At 45.8% G+C, this 25,890-nt stretch overlaps 1 protein-coding gene across 1 annotated transcript; it reads left to right on the top strand.

The window, feature by feature from the left end:
• Positions 1-2,059: 2,059 nt before the first annotated feature.
• VSTM2B (V-set and transmembrane domain containing 2B) lies at positions 2,060-23,794 on the top strand. The gene is made up of 4 exons (XM_032231131.1): positions 2,060-2,132; positions 3,802-3,986; positions 17,202-17,231; positions 23,192-23,794. The coding sequence occupies exons 1-4, from the start codon at positions 2,060-2,062 to the stop codon at positions 23,792-23,794; spliced, it is 891 nt and encodes a 296-aa protein (XP_032087022.1).
• Positions 23,795-25,890: the final 2,096 nt, after the last annotated feature.

Here is a 25,890-nt window from a genome sequence, read left to right as displayed (position 1 = left end):
GAAGAGCTGGATGGCACCTGATTGACCTCCGGGCCATCTAAATCTCCTTCGGGCGTCCCCTCCCTGCCCCCACCGGCTCATTTCCCTTTCCTTTTAACCCCCCCTTTTTTTCTGGGGTCTCTCTGGGTCGTGAATGGCTTTTTTAAAGAAAAAGGCGATAGTAAAAAAAAAGGAGGGGGGAGTGACGGCCACTATTGCTGGGGGACGGAGCAGGGAGAGTGGAGAGGGGCTTGGGGGGGAGGGTCCCGTGCGTTTGCAAGGGGGGCGTCCAGGCGTCGGACGACACCCCTGACCTGTGAAAAGGGGTCGGGTTTTGAGAGAAGCGTCTCTTAGATTGATAACACGCCACCCACCCACCCACCCGATTTATTTCTTGTTTTGCTGAAACTTGAAGTGCAATTGGCGCTTTTGCAGGGGGGGAGCAAGGGAGATCCATCCAAACACACACACACACACACACACACACACACGGCTAGAATGTTGCTAGCCCGGATGGCTGGGGGGGGGGGGGAGAGAGAAAAGGAAGCTTCGTGGCAAGCGACGCCTCTTGCTCCCCGGTTGGGACAAGGCTCCTGTGGGATGAACGTGGGAAAGCGCACTTCGGGACCACCAGACGCTGGTCTCTCGCGGAAGGCGCTTCCCCGTCGGCTACCTCCCCCCAAAACACACAGAGAGAGGGACAGGGAGGGAGGGGGAGAGAGAGAGGGAGGGAGGGGGAGAGGGAGGAAGGGAGGGACAGGGAGGGTGGGAGTGGGAGGGAGAGGGAGGGAGAGAGGGAAGGGGTTCCCCTTCCTCCCACCCAGCCCCCTCCCTGCCCCTTCCCTCCCTCTTCGAGCAAGACGACCGAGCAGACAAGCCCAAAAAAAACCGCGTCTCCGAGGCGGACAGTTTGGGGGATCTGTCTTCCCTTTCCATCTCCCCCCCCTTCCCTCCCCCAGTTTGGATGGCGCGATGGGACCATGTTGGGGGTGGGGGGCGTGTCTCTTTCCGACGCGACCCCTTTTGATTTCAGGGAGGCACAATTTAATTTTGCCCCCTTCCTTCCCTCCCTCCCTCCCTCCCTCCCTCCCTCCCTCCCTCCCTCCTTCCTTCCTAACCCCACCCCCGCCGTCTCCGTTTCGGAACCGGCCTCGCTCCGGGAACGTCAGCTAGCGAAGTCCCTCGCATAGGTTGAGCGGTGTGTGTTTCGTTGGAGACGCGAAGCGAGGGGGTTAAAAAATATTTTTTTTAAAAAAAAAAAAGCAGGAGGAATTCAGCCTTTTGATTCCTGCGTTTAATTCGGACCTTGCAGCGCTGGGGTGGAGGGAGAGAGAGAAAGAGACAGAGAGAGAGAGGGAGGGAGAGAGAGAGAGATTTCAGATCTATCTGGCAGGAGCAAAGCAGAGCGCGGCGGAAGAGAAAGAAGAATATTGCAGAGATCAGGCATCTCCTTTGGAAGCTTAAAAAACCCACCCCTTAAGAGAAACCGGGGAGGGGGCAAGGGGAAAAGCCAAAAATATACGACCTCCGATGGGTCTGGCCAGCCGATTCTGGCGTTCCTCCTTCTCTTTGGACACCGGAAAATCCCATCCGACGCAAGGAAGTTGAACCGGAGGGGGGTTTTTTGCCTTAGGAAAGGGGAGAGACGGGGCGTTTGGGGAAGGGGGAGGAAAAAAAAGCCGACCAGATTTACCCTTCTGTGTGCTTCGGGATCCAAGCTTCCAGACCTCATGACCATTGGATTTCCTTGGGGCCACCTGGATGTGGATTTAATTCGAGCTTCCAGAAGCAGAGGAGGAGGGGGGGAGGCGAAAACCACACTGTTGAGCCTATTGGACTTGGAAGGCGTCTTGATTTTTTAGAAGCCATCTCTTGTTTTGTTTTGGTGATGGTGGCGGTGGCGATGATGATGATGATGATGATTTAACCAAATCCTGGACAACCGGTGGCCAACACTCTTGTCTAGAGATCTACGGTTTGCCATGGGATTTAAGAATTCCTAGCCTGGCGGAGTGAGGACCATTCCTCCCAATTTTTTCCCCCTCTTGTTCATTTGCACCTTAAAGGATACATTTATGAGATGGAAAATCGAGGGCTATTCGGCGCCCTGTCTTACTTGATGCTTAATGCTCCTTTGCTGCTCCTAGTACAGGGTAAGTCCGCAAACTTCTCTTTTTTTTTCTTTTTTGGGTACTCTAGGTAGCAAAATAAGGCAGGTCGGACGTGAATAGCAAGGGGAAGGAGGGGAGGAGGGGAGTGCCGGAGAGCCTACCCTTCTGTGTAGTTGCCACAGTTATTTTTTTTAATCAGTGCAATGTTTATTAACACATCTGTTTTCTGAAAGGCACAACACTAAATTGCTAAATTGCTACGCATGTTTGTGGATAGAGAAATGAGAGAGAGAGACAGAGAGAGACACACAGAGAGAGAGATGAAGGAACGGAGGGTGAAAAAAATGACTCTCTGTTAGGGGCAGCTATGGGTCATAAGTAGCCCCCCCCCCCCGCGCTGCAAATGCACGGTTTTGAGGCTGAAGCCAAAGGGTGCGTGCAAAACACACCAGCCAAAGCTGCAGGATTGGGGGCCAGCTGCACTCTGCTGCAGAGAGGGCGGAAGAAAATCAAAGCTAAACCGGAGACTGTGGGAAATGGTGGGGGGAACCAGGACGCCCGTTCCCGAAGCCTCACAGCTGCCGAAAGGGGGGCAAAGCATGGGTGCTGGCAGAGCCCAGGACGTGGGCATCCGAGGGGAGGGAAGGAAGGATTTCTGCAAACTTTTAAAGGGGCTCCTTAGCCACTTGTCTGACATGGATGGGTGCCGAGACTGCAGTGATGGGGAGGGGGGGGGGTGTCTACCTGGTATTGGGGAGGAGGAAGGGGGGGTTTCCCCAGTCCCTCATTCAGAAGGAGGGAGGGCTGGTGAACTTACTGGCTGGCACGCAGGGAGATGGGTGCCCTGGTTCGGAATTGGAAGAACGACTTCAGGAAGGTCTTTGGCATTCGGGAGGAGGGGGGTTGTTTAGATGCCTTTCAGATTTCCTTTGGTTTTTTTTTTTGTTTTCTTCCTTTCCTTCTTTCTTTCTCAGTGTTTGTGGTTGTGTACGACCAGGGAACCAGTTTGAGTGACAATGTCTCCATGGGTTTAAGGAGGCTGAGAAATTGCCCTGGTGCAGGGTTTTTGGTTTGCCTCTCTGGTTTTAGCAAAAGTACTTGGGAATGTCTGTCTTTCCTTCATTTCTTTCTTCTCCCCTTCCCTCCTTTCTCCCTTCTTCCCTTCCCTCCCATCCTCCCTCCTTCATATCTTCCCCTCTCTTTCCCCCCCGCCCTTCCTCCATTCTCCTTCCTTCCTTCTTCCCTTTGCCTCTCCCCCTCTCTCTCCCTCTTTTCCCCTCCCTCCCTTTCTTCCTCCCTCCCTCCTTTGCCCCCACTCTCTCCCTTCCTCTTTTCCCCTCCCTCTCTTCCTTCCTTCCTCTATTCTCACTCCTTTCTTCTTCCTTCTGCTTCTCCCTCCCTCTTTTCCTCTCCCTCCCTTCCTTTTTTTCCTTTCCTTCCTCGTTTTCCTCTCCTTCTTTCCCTCCCTCTCTTTCTTCCTTCCTTCCTTCCTTCCTCTATTCTTGCTCCTTCCTTCCTTCTTCCCTCTGCCTCTCCCTCCCTCTTTTCCTCTTCCTCCCTCCCTTCCTTTCTTTCCTTTCCTTCCTCCCTTTGGTTCTCCCTCTCTCCTTCCCTCTTTTCCCCTCCCTCCCTGTCTTCCTTCCTTCCTTTTTTCCTTCCTTCCTTCCTTTCTGCTACCCTCTAGTTTCCTTGTCCTTCTTTTTATCTTCAGCTACATTTACCGAAGTTCCTAAAGATGTGACGGTTAGGGAGGGAGATGATATTGAGATGCCTTGTGCTTTTCGGGCCAGTGGATCTGCCTCTTACTCCTTGGAAATCCAATGGTGGTACCTTAAGGAATCAGCACGAGAGCTCCCACACGAGGTAGCCATCAGTGGCCCCGGCAGCAGAAGCAAGGTAATGAAATAATAAATAAATAAACCTACTTCCCAATGATGCAATTACATTCCCCCACTATCAATTAACGTGATTTGCTACAGAGTCCTGTATGGCTGATAGAAACGGAGGAGACTTCAAGCAGCGTTTTAGAAACATAAGCAACAAAACTGCATTTTTCTGGGTTCTTTCTGTCTCCGGAGCTAATTCAGACACGCAGGGAAAGTACAGAAGCAACCCAAGGGGACCATTTATGCAGTCCTTTCCACGGGTGCTCAAAATAATTATGGATCTGTGCCTAGTTCACGAGTGCTGATTAGCATCTGAAAGGGTCAAAGGTGTAGGAGATATCAAAGTTCAGAGACCACATCCAGGGCATGATGTCACCACCCAGACTCTCCTGCGCATCTGGTTGCATGTTCAGACGTTGCTGCTTATCCCGTATGTTATGGTGCCCGATAACTAGTGAACGACATCACTGCGACGCTTTAGGAAAACCCATAGTTTGCACCCTGGCTTTTCCAATTTGTCGAGCTGAGATTCGTGGTTTCGGTTCTCAGAAGAGTTCTGAACGATGGTGAGCTGCCGTAGTCTAATCCTTCAACCTGGAGGCTTCGTAGCATCTGCAGGAAAGTTTGCCACTCAGATTTTTTTTAAAAAACCACGTCAGGAGTGGGCCATTCACCATCTTTCCTGGCCTTCTTCTGAAGACACTGTCCAGGGTAAAAAGGGTTTGACCCAGCCAGACCTACACTTTAGACATCTTTGGTCCTGACGTGGTGAATAGGTAAGCTTCTACAGATCAAATGGGAGAGCAGAGATGGATGGTGCTACTGATAACTCATATTATTTCAGTTCTGGTTAGGGTGGAGGAAGCCCAGGCCTCTCATAGGCAGACACTACATGCAGTGAAATGCAAGCAATCTCTCTCTCCGTGAATGAGACCTAGGTTGGTTTAGGGGTTCAGGCACCAGGCTTGAAACTGGGAGACTGTGAATTCTAGTTCGCATGGAAGCCACTTGGGTGATTTGGGGCCAGTCACAGCCTCTCAGCCCAACCCACCTCACAAGATTGTTGTAGGCAAAATAGGAGAAGGAGGGAATATTAGATGGTACAGGTTCCCTGCTTTGAAGGTGGGAGATAATAAAATTTAAAAATAAAATCAATAAAATACAATAATAATATAATAAAATTAAATTAAATTATAGAATTCAGGGGGGTCCACTCAGATCATTACCAAACTATACTGGGAAAGAACAGAGGGAGGAAAAAACGAATTCCGTGCATCACAGCATAAACACTGATTTCCGTCCACTCTCAGCTTCAGGATGAGAAGAAGGATCTCACGCAGGGTACAATGTTCCAGATAGATAGAATTGCAGAAATTCTTGTTATTGCGTCTACCGGCACATTTTGTGGGATTATTGTAGACCTTTACTAAGAAAAAAATTTTAGAGAAATGTTTTGGCGACATTTTGGTTGGTGCTAAGGTCTTTGTTTACAGATGTTCTTGCCTTTCATCTAACTTTGGTAACTAGATGACAGACAGACAGACAGACATATGTTGGATGAGATGGTGGGTGGGTGGGTGGGTGGGTGGATAGACAGATGGATAGATGGATGGATAGACAGATAGATGGATAGATGGATAGAGATAGACAAATGGATGGATGGATAGAAAGACAGATGGATAGGTGGACAGATGGATACACATGGATGGATGGATGGATGGATGGATGGATGGATAGACAGATATATGGATGGATGGATGGATAGAGATAGACAGATGGATTGATGGATGCACAGACGGACAGACAGACAGACAGACAGACGGACAGACAGACAAATAGATAAATAGCTAGACTGATAGATAGATGGATAGACAGATGGGTAGATTGATGGATGGATGAATAGACAGACAGATGGATAGAGAGATAGATGGATGGATAAATAGACAGATGGATAGGTGGACAGATGGATATGGATATGGATGGATGGATGGATGGATGGATGGATGGATGGATGGATGGATGGACGGACGGACAGATATATGGATGGATGGATAGAGATAGACAGATGGATGGATGGATAGACAGACAGATGGATAGATGGATAGATAGACGGATGGATAGACAAGCTGATGGATAGACAGATGGATGGATAGACAGATGGGTAGATTGATGGATGGATGAATAGACAGACAGATAGAGAGATAGACAGATGGATGGATAAACAGACAGATGGATAGATGGACAGATGGATACACATGGAGGGAGGGAGGGAGGGAGGGAGGGAGGGATGGATGGATGGATGGATGGATGGGTTGGTGGACAGACAGAACTATATAGGCCACAAATTCAATAAAGAGTAAGAAAAATATGATTGCAGTCAACTAAGTAGTATATTAAGGTTGGACTTGGAGATCTCCATTTGGTTACAAACTGCCCTTTGAATCATAAAAATGTAATAAAGTGGGCAGTCCTTTTTATTGTGTTCATCTTCATTCCTTCATAGAATTGGAAATACTTCAGTAGAGTTATAAGGGGGAGAGATAAAGTCGTCCAAATAGGCCTACACATTTGAAGTGGTCCAGATGTTGGACCAGGATTGGGAAGATCAAATCTATTCTCATCCATGAAAATTCCTGTGTGTGTGTGAGAGACTTGGGCCGAGTTAATCTCTCTCTGCCCAACCCAACCTACATGGTTGCAGGAAAAAGAGAGAAAGAGACCCAGCCCATACCCCCTTTTGCTCCTGGAGGGAGGAAGGAAAATATAAACCTAACAAAAGTAATCAATAACAATTAATTTAATAAACGTCCTGATGTTTTTCAAGAGGACGTTGTTTTCCCAAACAGTATACTCTGGACCATGAAATTGGCTGAAGTCATAAAACAATGAAATAACAGCACGGAGTTCAACAGGAAGGTTATCAGAAATAGCGTTGTTCAAGCTCAGCCAGTCAAGCTACAAAACCAAGAACGGATTCATATATGTCGTATTCTTCCAGTGCAAAGAGTCCAGAAAAAAAAGCCATATTTAGGGCCTATCTGTCAATCAACCAATCAATCAACCAGAAAAGGAGCTGGTTTAATTTTCCTGAAGAGGAAATGTCATCGTTAAAAGCCGGTCCCTTAAAAGATTCCACCTCATAATCTTCCAACCAAACAGAACATCTACCAGGAATGGTCAAAAAAAGTCAAGATGGTGACATAATCTAGAAGGTCTCTGGCTCGAGCAGGGGGTTGGACTAGAAGACCTCTAAGGGCCCTTCCAACCCTATGATTCTATGATTATTTTAAAATTGTAACACACACACACAAACACACACACACACACACACACACACACACACACACACACACGTGCCTCAGCAGCCAAGCCTTTCCTCCTCCTTCAGGCCAAGGTAGTAATTTTTCTCAAACCACCATAAGCTTTAAAGGTTCACAGCTGCATTTTGAAGGGAGTCCAGATGTGGACAGTCCCCGGGGCCAATGCAAAATGCCTTTCATGAAATCCCAATCATAAAAGCTGACTAAGTAGGGTCCGAAAGACAATCATTATCTTAAAAGTCATGGGCTTCTTTTTTCAGAGCTTTCACTTCTAACGAGGGTGTATACAGGCATTTTTAAAAGTGTTAAAAATATGTACACGGACAGATTTTATGATGATCCCCTGCATGGTGCAGCCCTTTTGACTAGTACTCTCACTACCAAAATGAGTCAAGTGGGTTTTTATATTTGTTTGTTTGTTTGCAATGGAACCTACCTAAAGTTGACTAATAATAATTAAATGGTGAGATTTAAGTGGAAGGCATAGAAAGTATGAGAGGTTTTTTAAAGATGATGTTTGACTGGAATCTCATAGCGTATGTATTTAACCATCCTTGGTGACCTGCCTGTCTGTCATCTATCATCTATCTACCTATCCATCCATCTATTCCTGTCTCAACATTTGTACTTAAGTTCTCATTAACTGAGAGGTTGATTCTCAAACTGAACCCTATTTGTGTGGAAATAAGGTTTTGTCATCTTTGCAAAGCCAATCAGCTAGTTCTATTGAGAGCTTAAAATTCATTGCTGTTAAGCATGCATTAAATCCTTCCTCCCTCCTTCCTTTCTCCTTATCCTCCATTCCTTCCCCCTCTTTTCCTCCATCCCTCCCTTCTCCTTCCTTCCATCCTTCCTTCCTTATTTCCTTCCCTCCCTCTCTTCTCCACTCCCTCCCTTCTCCTTATTCTTCCTTCCTCCCTTATTTCCTTCCATCCCCCTTCCTCTCTTCCTCCCTCCCTCCCTTCTCCTTCCTTCTATCCTTCCTTCCTTATTTCCTTCCCTCCCTCTCTTCTCCACTCCCTCCCTTCTCCTTATTCTTCCTTCCTTCCTCCCTTATTTCCTTCCATCCCCCTTCCTCTCTTCCTCCTTCCCTCCCTTCTCCTTCCTTCTATCCTTCCTTCCTTATTTACTTCCCTCCCTCTCTTCTCCACTCCCTCCCTTCTCCTTATTCTTCCTTCCTTCCTCCCTTATTTCCTTCCCTCCCCCTTCCTCTCTTCTCCTTCCTTCTATCCTTCCTTCCTTTTTTCCTTCACTCCCCTCTCTCTTCCTTCCTCCCTTCTCCTTCCTTCCTTCCTCCCTGATTTCCTTCCATCCCCCCTCCCTTTCTTCCTCCCTTCCATGCTTCTCTGTATCCTTCCTTCAGTCCTTCCTTCCTTATTTCCTCCCTTCCCTCTCTTCCCTCCTCCCTCCCTCCCTTCATAAATAAATCAACAAGATCTAAAGGACCGGTGGTTGTTTGACAAAATAAAGTCCACTATGCAGATGATTCATTCTAAATATCGAAGGGTTGCAGGTTTCCCTCCCCCCCCCGCCCCGCTTTTAAACTCAGTTGGGCTTGTGCATGTCCATCCTCCGGAGACATTGCGGGCAATCTCTGCAGAGGGATGATTTATGTCTTCTCTTGACATGTGATAATTAAATGTAGTCCAAGGGAAGCAGGTGAAGATTTCAAGAGCCTTTTTCCTAGGAAGCCAAGCTCTGAGCTGGCTTTGGGTTTGAAGGGGCTCACTCACCTTTAACGCATGAGCACCAGCAAAGATCGCTGTTCATCCGTCGACTGGATGAGAACTGCCTAAAGATCCACTCACAAAATCTATGGCTCTGTAGGTGTGTGATCAGACAGGGATTCCCACTGGGAAGGGAAGGGCACGGAATCGGAAAAGTAAAAAAAAATATGGCAGCTCTATCTTGGCTTTTTTTTCCCAACCCTACCCTCCATGGATCCTCCTGCAGCCAGGATCCTCTATAGCAGTGTTTCTCAACCTTGTCAACTTGAAGATGTCTGGACTTCAACTCCCAGAATTCCCCAGCCAGCATTTGCTGGCTGGGGAATTCTGGGAGTTGAAGTCCAGACATCTTCAAGTTGACAAGGTTGAGAAACACTGCTCTATAGAATGGATTTCAACAGATCCCTGAACCAAAATCGATTGATCCCCTCCAATCATAGAATAAGGGGAGGGTTTTGCACAAAAACGCACCCTGAACCCTCCCAATTGCATTCAAAGGTTACCTACGTGCGACGAAGGAAAAAAATGAATTTTACAGAGGTGGGAATCCTTATTTGTCTTTGTGACGGATGTGCAAGTTCACCGCCCCTCCAGCTGGTTCCCAGAAAATTACACTCGGCCTTCCCCACCTCTGTCAGATGTCCTGAGAATTACAGAATAGGTCCAGGGTGGGCTGCACTTCATTTGCATAGCTCCGCCTTGGCACCTATTCCTTGCTCTTAGTACAATGGAAAGGCTCCAGCCTTGCAAATCATGCTGGGCTTGGTTGAGAAGTCCACTCTAGGCCTCTCTCCATAATCCTGCCACTCTAGGCTTTCCACTTGTCTCCTGTCGGACAGTCAACAATGCTTCATGGCAATAGAGAGACCCAACTCTCATTGAGCTCTTCTTTTGGATGACCATTTCTTATTTATTTATTTATTTATTTATTTATTTATTTATTTATTTATTTATTTATTTATTTAATATATTTATGTGCCACCCAATCCCGAAGGACTCTGGGCAGCTTACAAAAAATATAAGAAAAAACACCTAACAATAAAAGAAAACAATTTAAAAACAACAAACACCCTCATATATTCATTCTAGTCGGGGCTGGACCTCAACAGTGAGGTCAACAGCCCCAGGCCTGCCGGAACAGCCAAGTTTTTACAGCTTTCCTGAAGGCCATGAGAGTGGGTATGGTCCGGATTTCTGGGGGGGAGCTGGTTCCAGAGAGTCGGAGCAGCCACCGAGAAGGCTCTCCTCTGAGGGCCCGCCAGCTGACACTGTTTGGCTGACGGCGTCTGAAGGAGGCCCAGTCTGTGGGATCTTACTGGCCGCTGGGAGGTATGTGGCAGCAGGCGTTCTCGAAGGCAAACTTAGCCTTGCCAACTTCTCACAATTGTGTGTAATTGTCTGACTTTTGACTACTTCAGCACGAGAGATGGGAATATAACACTGCAGGGCCAACAGAGCATGGAAAGTTGATGCAGGATGGCTCAGAATGCAAATGAGTATTTATTTCAAATCTGAAACCCCGGGCAGCTCACCGTGTCTCTGACTGATAGGCAATCCTCTGGAGTCTTCAACCTCCCTTGAGAGTCCAGGATTGCGGGAATTGATTTGCGAAGCCTACAGGCACCCAGCCACCAGCTGCTCTTGGCATGGGGTGGCATGTTAAGAGAATGGAACCGTCAAGGAAAACAACAATTCCATGTTGACGAGAGACCTTCTTTGGATGCATGGAATGCGCTGAGCCAAGTCAAGCTTGACTGGTTCTCTGCAGAGTCACATTTGACTGTGATGGGTTCTGCTTTTCTAGTCTTAAAACCAGTGGCGGGATTCAAACAATTTAACAACAGGTTCTCTGCCCTAACGACCAGCTGGGTAGGCATGGCTCGGTGGTCATGTGATGAGGTAGGCATGACCAACGCAACGTCACTCAGGTCGATGGGTGCTTCGCCTTAGCTGTGACAATGTAATAAGGGTTAACCGGAGAGGCAGTTTCTGTAATCAGGGCAATAAAGATTAGGCTAGAAACAACACCAGAATGTTTCCTTCCTGCCTTCCTTACAAGATTAGCCCTGTAAAGTGGGGAAAAACAAAAGGAGATTTCTTCCAACAACTGGTTCTCCGAACTGCTTAGAAAGTTAACAACTGGTGCAAACTGGCTGAATCCCACCACTGCTACTCAAGGGGAAATCATGGGGGTTGCCTTCCCGACACATCTGGAAGGCAGCCTATTGGAAGAAGTTGCCCTAAACGTTAGGATCTAAAAGCAGTTAGGTGAAAAGATTATTGAATGGACTATCGCATTGGACTGTGGGGCTGAGAGGTATAGCTTTTTGTCCATACCTGTTCAGAGTTAGCAATAGCACTGGCACTTAGATTTACATACTGCTCCACAGTGTTGTAAGTGCTGAGCAGCTTACAGTGTAAGCATTATTTGCATGTTGCCCCCAACTTCCTCGTTTTACCGACCTCGGAAGGATGGAAGGCTGAGTCAACCTTGAGCCGGTCAGGATCGAACTGCTGGCAGTCGGCAGAGTTAGCCTGCAATGCTGCATTCTAGCCCCTGTGCCACCACAGCTCTTAGTACAATCTTATTAGTTGGACTCTTAGGTACCTTCTTAGGGAAGTGGAGAAGGGAGAAATACATTTTCCCCTCTGTTGCAACTCTGGACTGCTGGAAGGGAAGGCCAATCATATCCAAGTTCTCAGAGCATTGAAAGGCAAAATCATTATAGCAATAGCACTTAGACGTATATACAGCTTTACAGCCCTCTCTAAGCAGTTTTACAGAGTCGGCCTATCGCCCTCAACAATTTGAGTCCTCATTTTACCAACCACGGAGGGATGGAAGGCTGAGTCAACCTTGAGCCTGGTGAGATTTGAACTGTCAAATTGCAGGCAGCCGGCAGGCAACAGAAGTAGCCTGCAGTTCTGCACTCTGACCACTGCACCACCACGGCTCCTATCCAACCCACCTAATCAAAGCTCTCCCTTTTCCTTTTTTAAAAAAATATGTGTCACGTATAAATAAAAGAAGAGGTCTTGTTCTCAGAGTTGCAGCTGCCATCTTGAGTTTTTTTGACCTTGCTCCCGATCAATTTGGATCAGTTAAGACAGTCTCTCTCTCTATCTTAAGCCAGCATCACCATCATCTTCTTTTAATAACCCCATAATCAGGGGTGAAATCCAGCCGGTTCTGACAGATTCTGGAGAACTGGAAGCAGAAATTTTTGAGTAGTTTGGAGAACTAGCAAATGTCACCATTGGGTGGCCCCAGAGTGGGGTGGGAATGGAGATTTTGCAGTAGCCTTCCCCTGCCACACCCACCAAACCACACCCACTAAGCCACGCCCACAGAACCCATAGTAAAAAAAAAATGAACTTCACCACTGCCCATAATCCCTTGCGCGGTGGAGTCTGGGCAACTGAATGGAGTGTTTATCTACCGGATGCCCTTCCTGTCGCCAATGCAGAGTTTTGTTCAACAGATATATTCTCTGTGCCCAAAGAGAGAAATATCCGCCTCTACCTAGGATTGAACTCACAGCCTGCTGATTGTGAGGCCAGAGCTCTACCTCTAGGCCACCGCACCACTTCTCTCTTAAGCCAGAATCTTGATCCCAATTTCCCCACTATTTCAAGCCAAAAAGAAAGGCCACGACATATTTATTTTATTGGAAAATAATGTCATTCTTCTGGAAAAATTACAAGGAATGTATCAGCCATTTATACAGGGCGGGGCATAACCTTTTCCTAGGGGGTCACAGCAACACTTGTAATAACAACACAAATAATTCATACACCATTCCAAAGCCCATCAAAAACTGAGTTTATTGACACGATTTAATAGTCAGTATGACCACCATTAGCCCTTCGAACAGCATTCAAACGAGGTGGATAAGAACACAACAAATCTTCAAACAGTTCCGTTCGATTTTCCAGATTTTTCAACACAGTTTCCAAATTCATTCTCAAAGTTTCAACCGAATATCGATTTTGACCTTGCTCCTGAATCATCAGAGCTTCCACTTCATCCTTAATTATGGCCCCAATGTTCTCTGCCGGATTGAGATCTGGCGAATTTCCCGGCCAGACGTCATTGCCCCAAAATTCGACATTGTTGTCCTTTAACAATTGCTGAGTCGCATTTGCACGCATGCAAGGAGCTTTGTCATGAAGAAAGACAGCCTCACCAACCACCAAGACATTGTCTGGATCACTGAGAAATGGAATGACATTCTCCAATAAAATTTTCTCACGGAAATAACTGCCATCCCAGGATTCCCCTTTATCCTTCAAAACCCAATGCAGTTTCTTGGCTGTGAAAATGACGAAAATCCCGATGCAAGTCGGATTGCAAACGATTTGTCGATATCGTTCATGTTTGGCGATGTCGTCGACGTCTTTAGCCCAAATTCGATCGTTCTGGAAATTCGGTTTTCGAATGGCATAAACGAAGAATTCGTCAGATGGCGCCAAATGAAGAAAATCTTCCTCGGTCCATTCAGACAACCAATCGCACAACCAAAGCCGATCTTGAACATGTGTTTGAGTTTTCAATGGTTTGCAAATGACGTGGAATGGCTTCAAACCTTCTCGTTCTCGATATCGGCCGATTGTCCTTTGATCAACTCGTTTTCCACGAATTTGAAGGATTTCTTGGGCCACTTTTCGGTTTCCTTTTCGTTGTTTGCGACTGCCAGTTGCAATGATGGCTTTGCTTTCTTGGGACAGTTGCAGAGGACGCCCTTCTCCAAATTTTGTGAAACATTCTTGGGCTGTTTTGTTCCAATTATCAGTAACCCAATCCGGATGACGTTTCAATTTGTTTGCAATCCATTTTCGATTGATAAACGTCGCTCCAGCATCGCGAGCCTCTCGAAAGGCAATGCATTTTATTCTGTCAATGATCCTTTGTTCTTCCGAATCGAATTTTCCAGCCATTCTTAAAGCAAATTTAACATTTAATAGCTCATTCAATTCAGTTTTTTATGGGCTTTAAAATGAGGTGTCGCGGAAGTTGTAAACTGCTGTCGATCTTGCTGTGACCCCCTAGGAAAAGGTTATGCCCCGCCCTGTACTTGGACGATGCTGCTGCGAAGCCTTTCTCTGATTAAGAAACACTGACACCCACTTGCTGCCGATCAAAACTGACTTCACCAAGAGCAATGCTCTTAGCCTGAAATAGCTTTGCTCTCTACCAATATAGTGGTGGCATAGCCAGTTGCTATCAAGGAAAGTTGCATGCTAATTCAGTGTCCCCTTTATTTCTCCCTAATATCTCCAAACACCAAGTGCTCCTTTATTAAAGGATGCAGAATAGCTTAATTATGTGTATTTCGGTCTTTGTGTTTTTCTCATTGCAGTAGTTGCATTGGTGCATTTAAGAAAAAAAGCAGACTCGCACACTTTAAAGTTCACACTTCACATTGGGTGGCTTTCTCTAGTAACTTATTGCTGTTTGTCTCTGTGTTTGTTAAATAGGCTGCCCGTCAAAACATCCCGGGTGGGGGGGGGGGTGTACAAAGCTATGTAAAATATAAAAAAGGAACCATGCCATGATGTAGAAAAGATGTGGAGACTCTAGAAAGAGTGCAGAGAAGAGCAACAAAGAGGATTAGGGGACTGGAGGCTAAAACTTATGAAGGAAGTGGGTATGTCTAGTTTAATGAAAAGAAGGATTAGGGGGGACATGATAGCAGTGTTCCAATATCTCAGGGGTTGCCACAAAGAAGAGGGAGTCAAACTATCCTCCAAAGAACCTGAGGGTAGGACAAGAAGCAATAGGTGGAAACTAATCAAGGAGAGAAGCAACTTAGAATTGAGGAGAAATTTCTTGACAGTGAGAACAATTAATCAATGGAACAAATTGTCTCCAGAAGTTGTGAATGCTCCAACACTGGACATTTTAAGAAGATGTTGGATATCCATTTGTCTGAAGTGGTGTAGGGTTTCCTGCCTAAGCAGGGGGTTGGACTAGAAGATCTCCAAGGTCCCTTCCAACTCTGTAATTCAATTCTAGAAATGTGTAGCTTTGTTGCACGATAGTTTTTAATCCAATAAGAAGGCCAAAGGAAAATTCATCCATCAGCCAGCAACTAAAATGCTTCCAGTATCAGTTCAAAGCACTGTTTTATCTTAGGGTAGTATTCCTCCAGCAAGATGGGCGACATACAAGTTTGATAAATAAATTATTCCACAAAATCTGGTTAATTATCGCAGCAAATGCCTGATCTTGTCTGAACATGGAAACTAAGTGAGGTTGCACTTGGTTGGAACTTAGATGAGAGACTACTAAGTATCCAGGTTGATTAGAAGCTCACAAAATCAGCCTAAGAGAAAGCTGTAGGACCATTTCTAAGAGAGCCACTAGATCTCCTGCTCGAGCAGGGGGGTTGGGGCAGAAGGCCTCCAAGGTCCCTTCCAACTCTATTGTTCTATGTTCTTAAGCTTCAGCATCCTCTGAATCTTCTTGGTTTTCTCAGCATGACAAAAACAATGTTGTGACATCAACCACAAACCTGGAGGGTGAGCGATTTTGTAACCCATGTAGAAAAGGGACAGGACTTGTATTAAAGGTGAAGGTAAAGGTTCCCTCGCACACATGTGCTAGTCGTTCCCGACTCTAGGGGGCGGTGCTCATCTCCGTTTCAAAGACGAAGAGCCAGCGCTGTCCAAAGATGTCTCCGTGGTCATGTGGCCAGCATGACTAAATGCCGAAGGCTCACGGAACACTGTTACCTTCCCATCAAGGTGGTTCCTATTTTTCTACTTGCATTTTTTTACGCTCTTTCGAACTGCTAGGTTGGCAGAAGCTGGGACAAGTAACTGGAGCTCACTCCGTTTACGCGGTGCTAGGGATTCGAACCGCCGAATGGCCAACCTTTCTGATCGACATGCTCAGCGTCTTAGCCACTGAGCCACCTTGTATTATGTATTATGGTGCCCCTTGCATTAAGCCCATCACTTGTATTATGATGCCCCAATGTTTCTTTCCTCAAGCTGATCCCCTTTGTGGATGTCCCTTGGTGGAAGAATCTATGAAACCTCCAGGAACTGAATTTGACTTGAATGGGCTTTAATTTTTTTCATTCAGCAAGTGCTCTGCACTCAGGAGGCCATTCCATAGTTGAGGTATCTCCAAGATACGTCCATAAACAGAGATTTTGCTGGCATGGCTCAACCCAACAGTTGGTTGGCAAAAACAGAGGGGTTTGTGACTGTGATTGATGCCCTGCCCTTGTTTTGACATCTACCACATGCCAAAAGAGCTGAGCCCTCCATCACGTGGCCATAACAGCCATTTTGACTTTTTATCGACTTCCCTTGCCAATGTCCCAAGAGAAAATGCTCTTCCGGAGCCCCTGAAACCATCCTTTTCACAGTTTGTATTTTGGACGCGGACACCGCCTTCCCTTTTCTCTTAAAGCTTCTTTGAATGGCTAAGCTCGGCGTTTAAAAGAGCCTCTTTTCGTTGGCTTCGACAACAGACCTGCAGGGTGGGAAGAAAAGCTAAATAACGTATAAAGACATTAAAATGATGGCACGGTAGGAAAATTGATTTTCAAAGCTAATATTTGAATGCCGAGTCTTTCTCCCCGCTTCATGCCATTGCAATTTCACACGCCCGTTGGAATTGTATTTGCTTGAAATATAATAAATTAAAGTGATTTTTAGCTCTTCTTGCCCTCAGCTGCTGCTTTCTGGTAGCAAAACTATATCTACACTGAGCCACAGTGGCACAGTGGCTGGAGTGCAGTACTGCAGGCTACTTCTGCTGACTGCCGGCTGCCTGCAATTTGGCAGTTCAAATCTCACCAGGCTCAAAGTTGACTCAGCCTTCAGCCTTCCGAGGTGGGTAAAATGAGGACCCAGATTGTTGGGGTGACCATGTAAACTGCTTAGAGAGGGCTGTAAAACACCGTGAAGCGGTATTTAAGTCGAAGTGCTATTGCTATTGCTACATAACAGGAATCTTCTCAATTCAGCTGTGGTTCACTCAGACCATCTACCCAATGAGTTAAGAGTCTTCTCCCAATCCAAATAAATTAGCACCACATAAATGGATTCTGAGAAGCACCATCCACTCCATTTTCGTGGAGAGGGAAAGAAGCATTGTTTCTGGTCTTCAGAAATCTCTTGTTTCAATTTTTTTCTCCCCTTCCTTTTCTTTTTCTTTTTCAGGTAACCAGTAAAGATGCAACTAAAATCAGCGTAAGTACCTATCAAAATGCATGCATGGGGGGGGTTGCCTGCATGGGGCTGTCTGTCTAAAATATTGCAGTGGTCCCTCGAGGTTAGATTTCTACCTGCCCTGAAAACAGACAAAGAGGCACCCAAAGGCAGCAGAAATAATTGAGCACGTTCGGAAACGAATGCCTTCCTATCCATTCATTGCACGCTCGTTATCAATTAGCGGCGAGGCCATTCTAGCCAGCTAATTGCACTGCTGATGGAGCAGAGTCTGTCTTTGGCATGTAGATAGGTGACAGTTTGAGGAAGTCCACCTTCCTCCTGAAGTCTGTTGATCCTCAGCTAGTAGAGAGACTAATTTGTCTTGGGGTTTCTCATCTCCACAAATTCTAGTCTCAGCCTGTAATAGGGAAAGCCAATATATTTGGAAGCCACGCCCCGGGAGATGTTTAAAGGGAGATAAGCCACTGTTGTTGTGGTTGACCAGCAACCAGCAGCCAAGTCGGACAGCGAGGAGGTTGGGGAGGATCATGAGCCAATCCTGGAGGCTGGGGAAGGCTCGGACGATGGCTCTGCATCAGAGGCAGAGACGGGGTCAAGGCCATCTGGCAGTGATCAGGTGCCTTGGGAGCTAGACAGCAGTGAGGCAGAGGAACAGCTGGAGCCTGTTCCCAGTGTGCGCATGCGCAGAGCTGCCAGAAGAAAAGAACAACAGAAATCGGGGTTGACTTGGGAGTAAAGCCACCGGTGGAAGGTGATTGGCCCCTCCCATGGGAAGTAAAAGAGGAGCGAAAGGGGAGTGGGAGTGTGAAGATCTGTCCGTGAGTCTCAGAGACTCTGTGCCCAGTCTTTCCTTGCACAGCACCTCATTTGGACAATATTTACATGGCAGCTTTCCAAGAATAGATAAGCTCTGTCGTCATAAATATTCCTTTGAAAGACTGTTTGCCAGGCCTTTGCTGAATGTGAATGAGAGGAATTCACATTCGTTTAATAAAAGGGGTTTTGTCGGGACCAGGAATCTGCCTCGTGCTTTTTGGGGAAGCCGAGGTCAGAACAACTGTTGGGAGGAGCCAGGATAGAAAGTGTGGATCTCTTCATTCTCTCTTCCTCTCCAAGCAGTGGGAACAGGGTAGATCATTTTGTGCTAGGCTTACTCTAATAACTTGTGGAGCACATTTGACACTGAGCCAAGGACCACATGAATTTAGACCAAGAGCTTCATGTAAAGGTAGGGCCACCAGCTGCCTACCTGGGGAGCAGATTATTTATACATTCAGAAGAATGAAAATGCTTTCTCCTTTCTAAGCTTGTTCCACTTCGAGATGCAGATGGGAATGTTACGTATTTGGATGAGAACGCTTGGGTTTTGCTTCAATGGGGAAAGAAATATCTGCCTGTTAATGGAGAAAAGAGGACTCCACAAGAAACATATTAATGGGAAATGTCCCCAGTGTTTTTACTAAGCTCCAAAGGCATCTTTTTCATCAAGGTTTGCTAAGGTTTCATCTTGGGCTTAAGGTCTGAAGCGAATGGTTGGAGAAATGGTAGGACAGATACAGAACACCATAGAGCAAAGGTTTAGCCCACTCCTCTAAATACAACTATCTGTGTAGTTTGGAGAGGGATAGGTTTAATGGATAGTCTTAATACCTCCATCAAGCAACCTTTTATTCTTGCCTTCCTTCCTTCCTTCCTTTTTCTTTCTTCCTTTTTCTCTCTCCCTCCCCCCTCCCTTCCTCTCTCCCCCCTTCCTTCCTTTCTTGTATTTATCTTCCTATCTTCATATCTCCCACCCTTCTTTATCTATCTATCTATCTATCTATCTATCTATCTATCTATCTATCTATCTATCTATCTATCTATCTATCTATCTATCTATCTCCTTTCCCTCATTTTCTTTTTTCCTTTTAATGGATATTCTTAGTACCTCCATCAATAAATCTTTTATTCACACCTTTCTTTCTTTCTTTCTTCTTTTTCTCTCCCTCCTTCCTTCCTTCCTTGTATTTACCTTCCTATCTTCATATCTCCCACCCTTCTGATATATCTATCTATCTATCTATCTATCTATCTATCTATCATCTATATCTACCTAGCTACCGATCTATCTATCTATCTATCTATCTATCTATCTATCTATCTATCTATCTATCTATCTATCTATCTCCCTTCCCTCATTTTCTTTTTTCCTTTTAAAGGATATTCTTAGTACCTCCATCAAGAAATCTGTTATTCTCACCTTTATTTATTTATTTATTTCTTCTTTTTCTCTCCCTCCCTCCCTCCTTCCTTCCTTGTATTTACCTTCCTATCTTCATATCTCCCTCCCTTCTTATATCTATCTATCTATCTATCTATCTATCTATCTATCTATCTATCTATCTATCTATCTATCTATCTGTCTGTCTATCTATCTATCTCCCTTCTCTCATTTTCTTCCTTTTTTCTTTTTTCCTTTCTTTTCTCCCTCTCTCCCTCTCTCCCTCTCTCTCTCTCTCTCTCTCTCACTCTCTCTCTCCAGCTAAATAATTGATATACTGTAATGCCAACTTTAAATTTGTGGTGTGTATCGTTCTGATTTCCAAGCTGCTTTCTCTTCTAACAAAATGATCCCGTACTCTTTTGGGCCTGCTGGGTGAGCTGGCATGGGTTTTCCCTGTGGCTGATTGCACCTTAGATTTCAGGGGCTAATCCATCATTCACCCACCTCTGTCAAGTTCATTTAGACAATATTACAGTGGAACTGCACTTGTTGATTTGAAACACCCTTCTGTTATATATATCGCCTACTCTCTGTCCCTACTTTAAGGTGTGGCTTAGTCATGCTAGCTAAACCCTGCCAGACCCTGCTTGTGAAGTTATGAGCTATTCAAATACAGGAATAATAATAATAATGCTCTCAAAAAATTGAGGTATGCCATTTTTTTTTGTCTGAAGACAATGGAAACGATGTAAAATCCAAGTTTGAAGTGGAGAGCAGCTAGACAAAATCTATGAGATGCTTAAAATCTCATTTCATTCAATGAATAGAACAGTTGATATGTTACACACGTTGAATAGGATGAAGAAGACTTGACTGAATTGGTCTCTTCTAACTGTGTGTTGCTATAATTCAGTGATTACCCCCAAGGCATTTCATTTTTTCTTTTCTTTTTCTTTTTTCCATTTTCCACCGCTTTCTCCTTTTCCTTTCCTTTCTTTCTTTTTTTTTTGGAGGGGAAAAAGGAGAAATCTTGAGGGGTGGGGGTTTGGGGGGGGTCAGCTGGCAGAGATTTTTTTTTGAGCTTTTGCAGAGAGGATTAAATGGAGATGCTGTGTTGGTACTTTAATGAGGAGAAAGGAGGCCTGGGTTTTAGTCTGGGGAACAGAAGCACAGAATGAGTGTCTGGGTGTGATTGGATCCCTTTCTTTCTGTAAAAGGATGAAGACGGGATTAAGAAAGCCCAGCACGTTGGGGCTGATATTTTGACAGGTGATATATTTTAAATGCATTGTTGCTGAAAAGGGGAATGGCTAGGATTAACGGCCCGGCTGTTGACTGTAGTGGAGAGATGCATTTAATTAAGGGAAGAAGGAAATGGAATTAGTAGCTGATTTTTGGAGGGGGAGAAATCAGAGCTTTAGAAACAGTCAACTGTGGGCTGGAGAAATAGAAATGGACATAAGCAAAGACTAACAATGGGGAGGCATTTCATTTGCGAAAAGGACAATTCAATTTGGAAGATGAAGGGCACCGCCGAAAGGCATCGTATGTTAGCTTAAAGTAGGAGAATCAAAGGACGAGATGATTTTTCAAGCCGTGGCTTTTTTTAGTAATCCCGTCGTGAACGTTGCTTGGGTTTCAGCCTCTGTAAATAAACCAGTCTTTGCCATTTTCAAATCTTGATTTGTGCCTTAAGGCAACGTGGGAATGTGTTTGTCGTCAGTGTCATAAATCGCGATAAAACAAGCCAGGGCTTAGAATAATATAATTATATAAAAAAGATGTGGAGATTCTAGAAAGAGTGCAGAGAAGAACAACATAGATGATTTGGGGACTGGAGGCTTAAACATATAAAGAACAATTGCAGGAATTGGGTATGTCTAGTTTAATGAAAAGAAGGACTAGGAGAGACAGAATAGAAGTCTTCCAATATCTCAGGGGCTGCCACAAAGAAGAGGGGGTCAAACTATTCTCCAAAGCAACTGAGGGTAGGACAAGAAGCAATGGGTGGAAACTAATCAAGGAGAGAAGCAACTTTGAACTATGGAGAAATTTCCTGACAGTGAGAACAATTCATCAGTGGAACAACTTGCCTCCAGAAGTTGAGAATGCTCCAACACTGGGAGTTTTTAAAGAAGATGTTGGATAACCATTTGTCTGAAGTGGTGTAGGGTTTCCTGCCTAGGCAGGGGGTTGGACTAGAAGACCTCCAAGGTCCCTTCCAACTCTGTTAATTCTGTTAAATGCTGCTTGTTTAAGAAATCTACGATATTAGCAAGACTAACTTTACTTCTTGCTACCTCTCTCCCAGCCCTTGAGACCATCCTACTGTATGATTAGTAGATCTTTGGTCCATGAAATGGACTTTGAATTGCGCAACATGTTTGCCTGACTGCTTAATTGTCTCGCCTCATTAAATCTTCTTTAGATTTGGCTGCACAGAGCAATTTATAATGAAGGCAAAGCTATAGGGAAATAAGGCCATCTCAACCTCTCAGCCCCAAAAATAGAATGTGTCCTAGGACAGACACATTGTGGGATCAGCTGCAAAAAAAGTGGGGGTAGAGTCACAGCACAGAAGAGGAGGAGCCAATGACATGTTGATACAAAAGGCCATGCCTGGGAGATTCCATGGGAGTTCTGGCTGTGGAGACAGAGGTCCAATGCTCAACACATGTTGGCTTCAAACAGATCTAATAACCAATGGAAGATCATCAGTCAGAAGCCCATTAATGTGGTTCCTTCCCACTAGAGTTCTTTGACTCAAAGTTCCATCAGCTCCAATCGGTATTCCTGTCTACTGGGGGGGGAAAACCATTGAAAAAAACCAACTTCTATCTCCAGGGTTGCCACAAAGAAGAGGGAGTCATTCTCCCTCTTTGGAGCTATTCTCCAAAGCACCTGAAGGCAGGACAAGAAGCAATGGGTGGAAACTAAGGAAGGAGAGAAGCAACTTAGAACTAAGGAGGAATTTCCTGGCAATTAGAACAATTGACCAGTTGAACAAGTTGCCTCCAGAAGTTGTGAATGCTCCAAACACTGGAGGTTTTTAAAGAAGATGTTGGATAACCATTTGTCTGAAATGGTACAGGGTTTCCTGCCTAAGCAGGGGGTTGGACTAGAAGACCTCCAAGGTCCCTTCCAACTCTGTTATTTTATGCTCTTGCACAGTCCAAAATATCTGGAGTGTGCTGGATGGAGGAGGGTTACTAGTACTAGGGAAGGGAGTTCATGGTTAGAACTGTATCGGGTAGGCATGGAATAAGTTGGCAGAAGCTGCTTCTGACCTCCCCTCTCTCCTTTGCATGTTACTCTGATGGGAAGGTGATCTTACTGTCCACAATCTTCAGGCTTTGTTCTGCCTCTCCCAAAAGAAAAGAGTTTTTATCTGCTGTCTACTATGAAGCCAATCCCCTTGAGTTCAAGGAGGAATAGGCGAGGGCACCTTTGGGCATTGTGTGTGAACATCAATGGGTCTTGCTTTTGCCTCCCACGATTCCCCCTTGGCTTTAAGGTGGTCTCTAGGGAGGACGAGAGTCACCCGAGACCCTCGCTCTTATGGCACCACTGTTGCTCCCTTTCCTCTTTCCTAATTTGTCCTTCTCAGTCCACAAACTCAACAGGAGAGAGTAGAAAATTTCTTTTAAGGATCACTCGTGGCTTTGTTGCGGTGTAATTGCCGCAGAAACCTCACCATGCTTGGTATCCTAATAACAACGGTTGTTAAGCGGGCCCACCACGTCTGAATAACCTCTTCTCTCTCTCCTCTTTCCAGACGGTGCGCGTCCAGGGCAATGACATTTCGCACCGGCTGCGGCTGTCGGGGGTCCGGCGGCAGGACGAGGGCATCTACGAGTGCCGGGTGTCGGACTACAGCGACGAAGACACGCAGGAGCATAAAGCCCAGGCGGCGTTGCGGGTCCTGGCGCCTTTCTCGCCTCCCGACGTGCAGGCGGCCGAAGCCGTCTCGCACATCCAGAGCAGCGGCCCGCGGAGAAGCAGCCCGCCCGGGCGAGCCACGGCCGAGCCGGGTCTGGGAAACAAGCGCCTCCTCCCGGCGCAAGGCGAAACTGCCGCTGCGGCCGCCGCTTCCTCTTCCCTCTCTTCCTCCTCCTCCTCCTCCTCTTCTTCTTCCTCGGCGTCTTCGGCGTCCGCCGCCGCCTCTTCCTCTTCTTCCAGCCCCGCGACCGTGGCGGCGGCGGCGGCGGCAGCAGCAGCCTCGTCAGCCTCGCCTCGGCCGGCCTCCGCGATGGTCCTCCCGCAGCAGCGAGGATCAGGTAGGTGGAGCCGCAGCGACACCCGGCGGGGAGTGGCGGAAGCGCATGGAGCTGTCCGTGGTGCTGAGCGCCGGCTTGACTGGACAGCCCAAAAGGCGTAATCAGATTCACATTAACAGAGTAGGAATGGACCTTGTAGGTCAACTAGTCCAGCCCCCCGCCCAAGCAGGAGACCCTACACCATTTATGACAGATGGAAGTCCAGTCTCTTCTTGAAAGCTTCCAGTAATGAAGCTCGGGAAGGCAACTTCTGTTCAACCTGCTGTGGCCTAGAGGTGGGAGCAAGCTGCTGTGGCCTAGAGGTGGAACTCTTGCCTCACAATCAGGAGGTTGCAAGTTCAATCCTAGGTAGAGGCAGATGTAGGTTCTCCTACTTGGGCAGGGGGTTGCACTAGATGACCTGCAAGGTCCCTTCCAACTCTGTTAATCTGAAAACGTTCCATTGGTTGATTGCACTATCAGAAAATTTCTCCTTATTTCAGGTTGAATCTCTCCTTGTTCAGTTTCCATCCATTATTCCTCGTCTGGCCCAGATGCCCATGCTCTGGCTGTTGATCCAGACTTGCTTCTTTGCTCTGCTCCATTGGAGTTGTGTTTGTTCTCATCTTTTGTGACCTGTAAAATCCTCCTTTGATGGCTCAGCTGAAACATTCTTCTTGTTTTTATTTGGTATGCTCTTCTATCAAAGCACAGGGCAAGACATTGCCCACCACCAGAATCTTAGGAAGTGGGTTAAGCTGGGAAGAGAGCAGTTGATCCAAAGGTCAACTGTCCGTGGTGATTCTCAGTCATCAAGGTCATGGTTGTCCCAAAGGCATTTTTTTAAGGGGCAAGTGGACTTTCTGGTTTTTCTTTGAAGATGTTTCCGTGGCACGACAAAACCGCGGTCCACTAAAGCGCACCCGATTAAAGCGCGTCGCTGACGTCATCAGCAGCGCGACAACAACGACCACGGAGAAAAAAGGTGCTTTAAAAAGCGCTTTTAAAGCAAGCCGATTCACGTAAAGGTAAGGGTTAGGTTTAGGGTTAGGGTTAGGGTTAGGTTAAGGGTTAGGGTTAGGTTTAGGGTTAGGTTAAGCGTTAGGGTTAGGTTTAGGGTTAGGTTAAGGGTTAGGTTTAGCGTTAGGTTAAGGGTTAGGTTTAGGGTTAGGTTTAGGGTTAGGTTAAGGGTTAGGTTTGGGGGGGTTAGGTTTAGGTTTACGCATTAATTTTAGCTTTACCGCTCACAGCGTGCTTTTTTCGTTGCGCTGTGATGACGTCAGGTACGCGGTTTCGTCAAGCGCTTTAGTCGACCGTGGTTTTGTGGTGGAACCGATGTTTCACTTCTCATCCAAAAACTTCATCAGCTCCTTCTATTCCTCACCATCCAGTCAGGGCTGAAGAAACCTCTTCGCTGAGAAACTAAATGTCTTCAAAGAAAAAACATAAAAGTCCAGTTGCGTCTTGAAAAAGGGACAATTGGGCCAAAGTTAATTTCTGAGTTTGGGTGTATTTGGGTGGAAGCTGGGTCTTCTATCCCAACATTGTATAAGCTTAACACACCTTGGCTTTCAGTATGGTCTCAATATACTTTCCCAATAGCCTTCCATTCAACTAGAAAGAGTTAAATACTTCTCAATGCACGTTTTCTTCCCCAGGCTGCTTTGCATTAAATTTCAAAGAATTAAGCCTGATGACAACAGAAAGTATTTAAACTGAAAATGACAAAAATTGGGCATGGCTTGTGATAAATTGTGTTTGGGGCATGTACAGAAATGTTTGTTTTGAGAAAAAAAAATGTTTCTTTGAAGGATGAAAATATTTCTATGGGATTGGATGGTGTTTTCAGACCTTGAGTATATTTCTTTCAATGAAGCGCTTACGCTATGAATATTGCCCTAGAAAAGCTCTTAGTTGATCCAAGAGGAAGCTTTGTATTTCTCACAGCTGGATAGTAAGTGAATGTAATGCTTTAAAAGGTCAGCTGAGTACTTGCCTCCCTAGGACTCTCTATAGAAACAATATAGACTCATTGTACGAAGAAAACTCTATTACAAATTATTATATAAAGCATTTCCCCAAAGCACTATATAGCATTAACCAGTAATAGTAATAACAGCAGAGAGGCCCCTTTGCTCTTTCATAGAACTGATTGCAATAGTTCTTTGGATTTATTTTCAGGCAAAATCATAATTATATTACATCACTCTATTTGAAT

This window comes from Thamnophis elegans, chromosome 14 (genome assembly GCF_009769535.1).
Source record: "Thamnophis elegans isolate rThaEle1 chromosome 14, rThaEle1.pri, whole genome shotgun sequence".
Taxonomy (NCBI): Eukaryota; Metazoa; Chordata; class Lepidosauria; order Squamata; family Colubridae; genus Thamnophis; species Thamnophis elegans.
This window is presented reverse-complemented; position numbering and strand designations above follow the sequence as displayed.